Below are 9,899 nucleotides of genomic sequence, written 5' to 3'. Positions count from 1 at the left end.
CAGGTGTGTTGATCATGTTACGTCTGTGGTAGAGACTACGCACTACTCGCTACACACACACACACACGTGGGGAGTGAAACTGCAAGCTTGGTGGTAAAAGAAGTTACAAAATGACTTTAAAAATGGCGAAATCCAAGACGAAGATAAGTTTGGCTGAGCAAATTGCAGCTTTGAGCAACCCAACTTTAAGTCAAGACCCCGAAGATGAGTCAGACGGAGGTTTGTGAACAATTTGAAATGAATTACATCGTGTTTTAATTTTGTGTTTTGAAACAAAATGAAATCGTGTTATAAAACTACCTTAACCAGTTGCAGTATTACAGTTACTTCGCTACAAAACTGTTTTTGAACCAAATTGAAAAGGTTTTTGATCCTTGTTTTGCCTAAATGTTCAGTACAACTTGTACAACTATACAAATATGTCCCAAATATGGGTGCCACTTCCAAGTTCCAAAGCTAAAGAGTATTTTTGAGGAAACACTTGGCAAATTTGGGGAAAAAATTGGGGAAACAGCCTGATTTTGAGGAGCCCGCAAAAAAAAGGATAATTTTCCACCACCTTTTCACTCATATTTACAAAACGGAATATCTCGTTGAGGTAAATTAGATACTATTTGTATTTCATATTGAATGAAAAAGTGGTGGCGCCACACGGTAACTTTTCCCCCCAAAATGGGTCGCACTAATACCGACAACTAACGACCCCTCACGACAACTCAGGACAGCAATTTTTAACGGTTGACTTTAACAGAACATTTGAACATAAAGTCAACCGTTAAATATGCACTAGAGTCATATGCACCCAAATCACTTTCAAACTGTTGAAAAAATTGTATTTTTAATTGTAAAAAAAGTGTTTTTTAACCCGAATTTAGTAACGAACGGAAATATCTGCCATGTTGTCTGTCGACGTACTTGGACGTTCCATTATCCGCATGGGTGATACAACATGCAAGATGATTATTTACCATTTTATGTGCCTCTCATGGAAAATATTAAATTTATACCTCCCCTTTTTTAACTTTGAATTCGAGAGTGGCGGCTTAGTTACTAACAAGCAAGAAACAAACAGCAGCTAAAACCAAAAAGAAAAAAATACAACTCGGCCCTCAGAAATTACCCTTGCCCCCCTGCAGTGTAATAGAATCGTCCAGGTATGTCGGAGAACAACATGGCGAATATTTCCGTTCGTTACTAAATTCGGGGTAAAAAACACTTTTTTCACAGTTAAAAATACAAATTTTCAACAGTTTGAAAATGATTTAGATGCATACGACTCTTGTGCACATATTTAAAGGTTGACTTGTGTTCAAATGTTCTGTTAAAGTGCATTTAAAAATTGTTGTCGTGAGGAGTCGTGAGTTGTCGGTATTTAGTGCGACCGCTACTGTGAAACAAAATAGTATCTTATTTACTGAAATGAGATTTAGAAACTAAAATTTAAAAATAATGAGATTATAGTGGATGGCGGTGCTAGTCAAAAAGAAGAAGTTAGCGCATGCCGCTAGGGCTGCCTTGACCTCTCAACTCTACAAAGATGAAATTGCAAGCTTGCATAAAAAAATACTTTTTAGTATTTTCTTTTATTTTTGCTTCTTGCAGAAACAAAAGCTCAGCTTGTAGATTTTGATGACGACGACATCCAAGAAAAGGATGGAGAAATCCAAACCAGCAGTCTCAGGAAAAAGAACTCTCGGCTCTTACATGAGAACGATAAACGCTACGCCGGAAAAGCCACATCTCGTAAGACGCTGGAAACCTGGGAAGACCCTGACGGTAACATCCAAGACCCTGCATCATACAATGCATCGGACGACCTGTTCAGTGACAACGATGAGGCGTCAAATGCATCCGACGATGTACTCAGTCCGACGGAGATGAGCGGAAGTTCGGATGAGGAAATGGAGTCGGGAGAAGAAGTGAATACTGAAAGCATCCAAGATCAGTTTAGGAGGCTGCGGAGTCAGATGGAGGAGTCGTCTTCGGAAGAAGGCGGGGCTGAAGATGGGGGAGGAAGTTCTTCCGATGAGGAGAATACTGAAGAGTATGATGAAGATGAAAATGAAGACGGAAGTGAAGATGAAGATGATGAGGATGATGGAGGGGACGATGAGGAGTATCCTAGCAACCAGGAGGTCGGGAGTGGAGTCCAAGCCTTCTCTGATGCCAGCATCTCGGAGGAGATTGCGAAAGGCAAAGCGACCAAGACACAGCTCAGTAAGTTTGTCTTTTTATGTACACCTTGCTCAAGCCTTGGATTGCCATGGTCCACCTTGTACCTTGGATTCTAAAGCAGATTTCTTACCATTAGACCATTGAGATTGCCTGGTGGCCAGCTAGAGGCAGTTTGAATCCTTTATTTTAGCAGCAGCTAATATGACAATTTAATAGATGTTTAATTTAAGTCGGATAAAGAATACTAGTTGGGTTTGTTTGTTTTGTGAGGGTTTTCGTTTGTTTTGTTTTATCCCCCTTGTGTATTATTTCAACAGCATTATGGGATACCTTTATGGAGAGTCGTATCAGGTTACAGAAGTCGTTGGCGATAGCCAATCAGCTGCCTTCGCACGATAAGCTTCCATCGTTCGTAGAGACGGGCGGTCGTGAGGTTGAGGAAGCACTTCAGTCCAGCAGTAAACAGCTCCGTAAACTCCTGATGAAACTCATCGATCTACAACAAACTCTGTTGCTAGGCAACCCATCTACGCGTCACATTGTGATGGGTAAACAGGAACAAGCTGAGCCAAGGTGCCTATAGTTTGAAAGAATTCTATAGGAATTTTATGTGGAAAAAGAAAATTGCTCGAGGGGATGTGAACCTGTAACCTCTGGGTTATGGGCCAGTGCTCTGCCATTTTGGCAGTGTCCATAAACTCTAGAGCTTGAGTCAAGTGTGCTTGACCACTTAGCCATGATGCACCACTTTTTAGAGGTCATGACCTATTCCATTTTGCAAATGGCATTTCCTTCGGGATCTTTGTTCCTTCATTTGGTACATAACTTTATTCTGGTAAGCATTGTTTGTTGTGGGGAAGTCCTTTTTTGTGGTTAGCATAATTAGGTTGTTCTCAGCTACTTTTTGAAACTAGACCATAGGCCCAACTCCATTCCACAGTTTTCTGCTTAGCATAAAATAATGAGCAGGATACCAGTCACAAATGGTGCATGTTACATACCATTTTAGCTATTAACCTGATTCTGGTAAGCATATTTTTGTTGTGCTTACATGTAGCTACCTTTCAAGCTGAAGCAGCTCTATGAAGTAATTAGACTCTTGACTCAAAGTCAATATTCCTTATTTTATGGTTACCTTTTATAAACCTTGAACAGTGATGAAGAGATAACCAGTTCAGAAGATGAGGATGATTCAGCTCCACGCAAACAGTCGCAGAAACCCAGCGTTGCTCCGCAATTGAAGAGAAAAGCAGACGTGAAAGACATCGGGGAATTCCTTACGAAACGGCATAAAGACTTTGAGGGATTTCAGAACGAGACGATACAGAAGTGGCACGAGAAGACTAAGCTGTCTACTGGTAAACAAAACACAAAGGTACGTTTGTTAGAATCCCCCCTAACCCCAACCCCTCCCCCCACAATCCCTTTAAATTTCTGTTGTAGGGAAAAAAATGCTAAAGTATATTTGCGTTATGTATTTTTGAGTCTAAAATGTTGTAGAACTTCCCAAATTTCTGAAACTCGATGTTTAGACCATGTTATTAACAACAATTTTATTAGATGACTTGCTTTGTTCTTCCCAATCCATGTCACCTATGGCCTCTTCCTTGTTCCCATGTAGTGTCTCCCCCCCCCTCCTTCCTTCTCTCCTTTTCCACCCCCCTTTCCTTTCCAAGTCATCCTTGGTTTATTTTCTGTTTTGATTCCAGTGTATTTTAAAACGATTTATTTGTGCCATGTGATACTTTAATTATATTGTTCATGTATGTTTTTTGCTAAATCGAGAAAGTGATTTTCATGCTTGGCTTGATGAATAAAGAATTGAATTGATTTGAGCTGAATTGAATTGTGACATCGCGTGTTTACAAAAGACTTCTACACAGCTCATATAAAAAGGTTCATGTCATGGAGATTGCTTCGTACTGTTTATAGCAACATTTGACATGAAGAAAGGGCTTGCTTCTCACACCACGAGAGTTGCCTGCATGTGATGTCAGTGAAGTGGTCCATTTCATTAAAGGCAGTGGACACTATTGGTAATTACTCAAAATAATTATTAGCATAAAACCTTTCTTGGTGACGAGTAATTGGGAGCTGTTGAAAGTATGAAACATTGTGAGAAACGGCTCCCTCTGAAGTGCCGTAGTTTTCGAGAAAGAAGTAATTTTCCACGAATTTGATTTCAAGACCTCAGATTTATAACTTGAGGTCTCCCATCTAAAATCAACCATCTAAACGCACACAACTTCGTGTGGCTAGGGTGTTTTTTTCTTTCATTATTATCTCGCAAGTTCGATGACCGATTAAGCTCAAATTTTCACAGGTTTGTTATTTTATGCATATGTTGAGATACACCAACTGTGAGGGCTAGTCTTTGACAATTACCAATAGTGTCCACTGCCTTTAAAATGTTACTCATAAAATATAAACATTTCCATCTTTTCTTCCTTCAGGCTTTTTCTTCGTTTGAGAAGTCACCGCTGTCACAAATTCAACAAGTTCTTCAAGATAAACCCAGACTGATCCGACGGACCCAGCTCAGACGGACGACCTACAGACGGCTCGGTGATTCCGAAGAGAACCAAGACGACAGCCAATCAAAAGAGGGAACCGAGGTGAGGCATTGATCATCTGGTTCCCCGATTCAATTAATGTTATTGTACTGAAGTTGTACAAAGGCACCAGTCTGTAAAACCTTACAGCATTGCTTCGAAACATATGAACTTCTGAATTTCAAAAACCAAAATGGCTACCAAGTCCATGTTATGTGTGCACTGAGTTAAAGAAACAACACGCTACACAGCAGGTTTCACCACGCATCATTGAGTTCACTTCCCGCCTCTATTTCCCGCCTTCATGCATCACCGCTAATCCGCCGCCCAGTACTTAAGCAGCATGCAGCATCAGAGTCCAGCATTCTCCAGAAGACGATCAGAGCATACTGATCGAAACGTCGAGTTAATCCAACGGTTCTTTTCAGAACCACCCCAACTCATTTAGAGATAGTCATTACATGGTGTTACCGCACACTCTTTTATAACACGCTACTGAGTGAACAGTGGCGTGTCACGGCTGAGTGGTAAGGCATACTGGACTCAAGCTCTTGTGTTTCTGATCTGCAGAGTGTGGGTTTCGGATCCCTTTCTTGACACTTGTGTCCCTAAGCAAGACACTCAAATCATTGTTGTTTGTCATACAGATGGGACGTAAAGCCATTTGTCCTGTGTTGTGTCATGCATGTAAATGAACCCAGTTACACTTTCGAGAAGGGGTTTGGCGCTGTTTCTGGCGGTGGAAGCTGAGTGCACCGCAGCACCCTGTGAAACTCTACAGGTGTTACATATTGGGTCTCATAATTCAAAACCTAGGTATAATTATAACTAAAACAAACAATGTTTCTTACCACTTTTTTAATGGATTTATTTTTTTCATCTTCAGGAAACGGGGGCATCTGTCAATTCGCATCTTAAAGACTACGATGAAGAAACATTTGATGATGATGATTTCTACCACCAGGTACGTACAAGAATCTAGGGGTCTGTTCTTACTAAAACAATTCTGAGTGACCAAAGAAGGGGGGGAAAGCTCAACAAATGTTGCAACTATTTATTTGTGGAAGTGTTGTGGCCGAGCGGTTAAGAGCACCGAATTCAAACTCTGGTGTTTCTGATCAGCAGAGTGTGGGTTCGAATCCCCAGCGGTGACACTGTGTCCTTGAGCAAGACACTTAACCATTGCTTCGTCCTTCGAATGGGACGTAAAGCCGTTGGTCCCATGTAAAAGAACCCAGTGCACTTATCGAAAAGAGAAGGGGTTCGCCCCGGCGTCCTGGTTGTGGCTGCTTAATGCGCCGTAGCACCTTGTAAACCCTTATAAGGTGCTAAATAATTGGGTCTCAGAATTCATCACTGCAATTACCTATCTTTCTGAAAGTTTGTATGTACTCAGCGCCTTGAGTACCTTGTTTGGTAGATACGTGCGCTATATAACACTTCGATATTAAGACTTCGATATTATTTCTTTTTTTTTGACAGTTGCTCCGTGAGTTGATTGAGAAGAGAACATCGTCAACATCAGATCCAGTACAACTGACAAGGTATAAACTGTTTGTTAATAACAATTGTATACAATAAACAAATTCTTATATAGCGCATTTCACAATACCCGTATCAATGCGCTTTACATTAGTGCCCTGGTCATAGGGCCAATAACATCCCTTTTTAATGTTTCTCAGCTCCCTTGGGAGTATACAACCTGGGCAACAGTTTATATCGCTCCAAAGGCTTTTTCATTCACAATATCAACCTCTACCCTCGCAGGTACCCATTTATTCCCCTGGGTGAAGAGAAGCAATTATAGTAAAGTATCTTGCTCAAGGACACAAGTGTCACGACCGGGATTCGAACCCACACTCCGGTGAATCAGCACCAGAACTTGAATTCGATGCTCTTAACCACTCGGCCATGACACTCTACATCATGCGCGACCCTAAAGCACTGCATAGCTCTTGACGGGTTCTCAAAGCGCTTATTATTTTCACGACAGGTATCCAGAGTATTTTATAGCCCCTCCATTTTGTCAGTATTTTTCTTTGGGGAATGTCAGAAACCATTCAACCTGTAACGATACAACCTGCAACTTTTTATTTCAAATGTTTCCCTCTTTTCTTTATGGTTCCTGACATTGTTGTGTACACTGTAATAAATACAAAACAGGAAGTGCAGAGTACTGTATAACTAATAATATAGACTTGAGTTTATTTTTGTGTGTACTTCCCCCTCATTATTTTTGTTGTTGGTTTTTTGTGGCTAGGCAATGGCTAGAAGTACAAAAGCTCCGGAAGAAGATCAAGAAGAAAGTGGACACCAAAGCCAGCAAAGGACGGAAAATAAGGCAAGTGGAAAGAGAAATTTCTGGATTTTATACAATTTTACATTCGCTTAACTGGTCACAGAATAAAAAATGTTAAATTGCAAGGGTCGTTGGTTCGAATTCCACCCGAGTTTCATGCCTGTGATATTTTTTTCACAGGACTTGGGAAAGTACTGAGTATACAGTGCTAACACACATCGGTGTATGGGAAAAAAACAAAATTAATATGGTCACAGAATGTTTAAACATTGTTTCTGCCTGTAGCCCTTATAACCGCATTACATATAACATTCATTATTTACTGTTGTCTTTGCTGATTGTATTTGTGTTATGCCTAGTGCTGTTCCCCACAAGCCTCGGGTTATTAGAAAAGCATCCTTACTTACATCTTCTTATCTCTAGACCTTATGCACATGATGTCATTTTAGTAGGGCGTCCTCACCCAGAGGTCAAAATGAGGTTGTTCATTGGCCAATCCTGTTGCGCCGCGCGTACAAATCTGTGCGTATCGATTGTTTCGTCACCGTTTTACCTCTAAGATGGCGGCTGGATGGCATCAATGCATAAGGTCTATTGTATTTTTCATTTTCATCGATCACAAAATAAAATACTCATACTATATTTGCTTGTGTTGTACTATTGTACATTTTTTTGTATATTTATTAAAAAACTTGTCTGTTATTGTAAGTACAGAAGTCAAGGTTACGTTGAATTGAATTGAATTGAATTTCCCCCGTTCCTATCCCATGCCTTTTCTAGCCATACCTTTCTTGGTTTGTTGGTTCTCTTGTTTTTTGATATTTTCTTGCTTTTCTGGGCCTTTTGGCAACTTTTAACTGTTTTAACTTGTATCCTGGGAATCACATTGATATTATTGTGCAATGTAATTTATTTTACACTGTTTATGTTGAAACTTTAACACTTGCGAATATTTTTACCTAATTATTATGATTATTATTAATTTTGCGTGTATTTTAATGAAACTTGTACACTTGTATTGTTAGGTATGACGTGCATGCTAAACTAGTTCATTAGTTTTAAGTTTGAGTATATTTTAATGAAACTTGTGCATTTGTATTGTTAGGTATGACGTGCATGCTAAACTAGTGAGCTTCATGGCTGCACAGGACACAGGGACAATGATGGATGAAGCAAGGTAATATGAATATTCATGAATATTTGTAAATAGTTATTAAATATTCATACCTCATAAATATTCACAAATAATCATTAAATATTCCTCTTTTGTTTACTTTGTTGTACAATGATGAACCTTTTGATCCTGCCACGGGAGATTTTTATCTAATTACCAATTATTATGTTTGTCTGATCTTGTTCAAAATATATTAAGACTGCGATTTTTTTAATCCTGAACCATCCTGGAAAGTGTGTTGATATTTGCTTCACTAAGAGGTTGGGTCATTTTTTGGATTAGAATCGCTAGAAATTGTAAACAAATAACGAGATGGAAGTTCTGATTAACCGTTTTTAGAAAAATAAATATAGATCTTCAACTCAGTTTTCTTGACTTTCTTTATGTTTTTTTTTTTCAGGAATGAGTTGTTCAGCTCGTTGTTTGGGAAAAGAACTGCCACAAATGACACACAGTAACATACAGTCAGTTGTCTTCCAGGGGCACTTAATCACCATCAGTATCGTCAGATGTACTTCCAGGTGCAGGGGAGAAATTATGGTTAATGGCTTAGGAGACCTTGCATGTGTTACTACCAAGTTAACCATTTCAACTCCTGGTTGCAGAGAAGCAATTATGTGTACAGCCATAGAGGACAAGGGTGAGCACATAGAAAGTAAGGCACCAGTCTATTTGGTATCTCATTTATATCCTGACTCGGTCTAGCACCTGGACTAAATAATAACACCATGCTGCTATTGTACCTTTTCTTTTTAAAGATATGTTTTATTTTTTCTCTTTTTTTTACACAAATACAACACTATTGATTCATATTTTAATCAAATATTTTTATTGCGTTGTCAGCATTTTAAGAATGCTTCAAGAGTTGTTTGTAAAGTTCTAATTTGTTTGTCCAATAATTACCAACAAAATACTACAAAATATTACAAGATTATTACAATCACCCTTAATGAACACCTATCTAAAGAAAACTTTAGTTCTATATAGAACAATATGACCAACAATACAAAATACAAAATATTTAGATTTGGTTTCAAGACGACTTTAAACTCTTCTTCTGAGCCCAATACTGGGACTCTTTTTTCATTATTGAAAAGTGCATATATAACTTCTAAGCCCAATTTTATGGCCGAGTTTTGCACTTACGATCAAGCACTGAATTTCGGTGAAGAGAAAAATGTACAGTATCGTGGAGTACGCACAAATTCACTGATTCCGTAAGCACAGATCCTTTGCTTATAGTAAGCAGATCCATAAAACTAGGCCCTTTTAATTTATAAAAAAAAAACGTCACGACATACTGTTCAAGTTTTACTTGTCTTTGCGGCCAAAGTGGTTCTTAAGTATTTATTTTGTTTTTCAACAATGGAAGTTTTGCAAGATTTATAAAGAACTCTACTGATTGAATGTGACACAAGTAACATCCTTATTAAATCTCTACCATGCAAAGTCTCAAACCATCATTTGGATTACAAAGAATAAATACAGCAAAGATAAATTGTTTGGCAGTTTTCTAGCTATCGTTTTCATTTCAGAGTTACCAACATTTGCTTCCTACAATCAGGGAGATATTTAGAAATACATTCAATATAAAAGGTAAAATTAGCCGAGAGATTTTTGAATGTGCGTTCATCAGAAAATATTACTCCTTAAAGGCAGTGGACACTATTGGTAATTACTCAAAATAATTATTGGCAT

General features: G+C 38.7%; 1 protein-coding gene across 1 annotated transcript; it reads left to right on the top strand.

Moving 5' to 3' along the window:
- Positions 1 to 60: 60 nt before the first annotated feature.
- LOC117299546 (protein AATF-like) lies at positions 61 to 9,479 on the top strand. Its single transcript, XM_033783095.1, has 10 exons — positions 61 to 220; positions 1,604 to 2,218; positions 2,494 to 2,749; positions 3,332 to 3,551; positions 4,630 to 4,791; positions 5,615 to 5,692; positions 6,211 to 6,272; positions 6,989 to 7,069; positions 8,133 to 8,204; positions 8,602 to 9,479. The coding sequence occupies exons 1-10, from the start codon at positions 112 to 114 to the stop codon at positions 8,657 to 8,659; spliced, it is 1,713 nt and encodes a 570-aa protein (XP_033638986.1). The 5' UTR covers positions 61 to 111; the 3' UTR covers positions 8,660 to 9,479.
- Positions 9,480 to 9,899: the final 420 nt, after the last annotated feature.

The sequence above is a fragment of the Asterias rubens genome, chromosome 14 (assembly GCF_902459465.1).
Source record: "Asterias rubens chromosome 14, eAstRub1.3, whole genome shotgun sequence".
NCBI classification, from domain to species: Eukaryota; Metazoa; Echinodermata; class Asteroidea; order Forcipulatida; family Asteriidae; genus Asterias; species Asterias rubens.
This window is presented reverse-complemented; position numbering and strand designations above follow the sequence as displayed.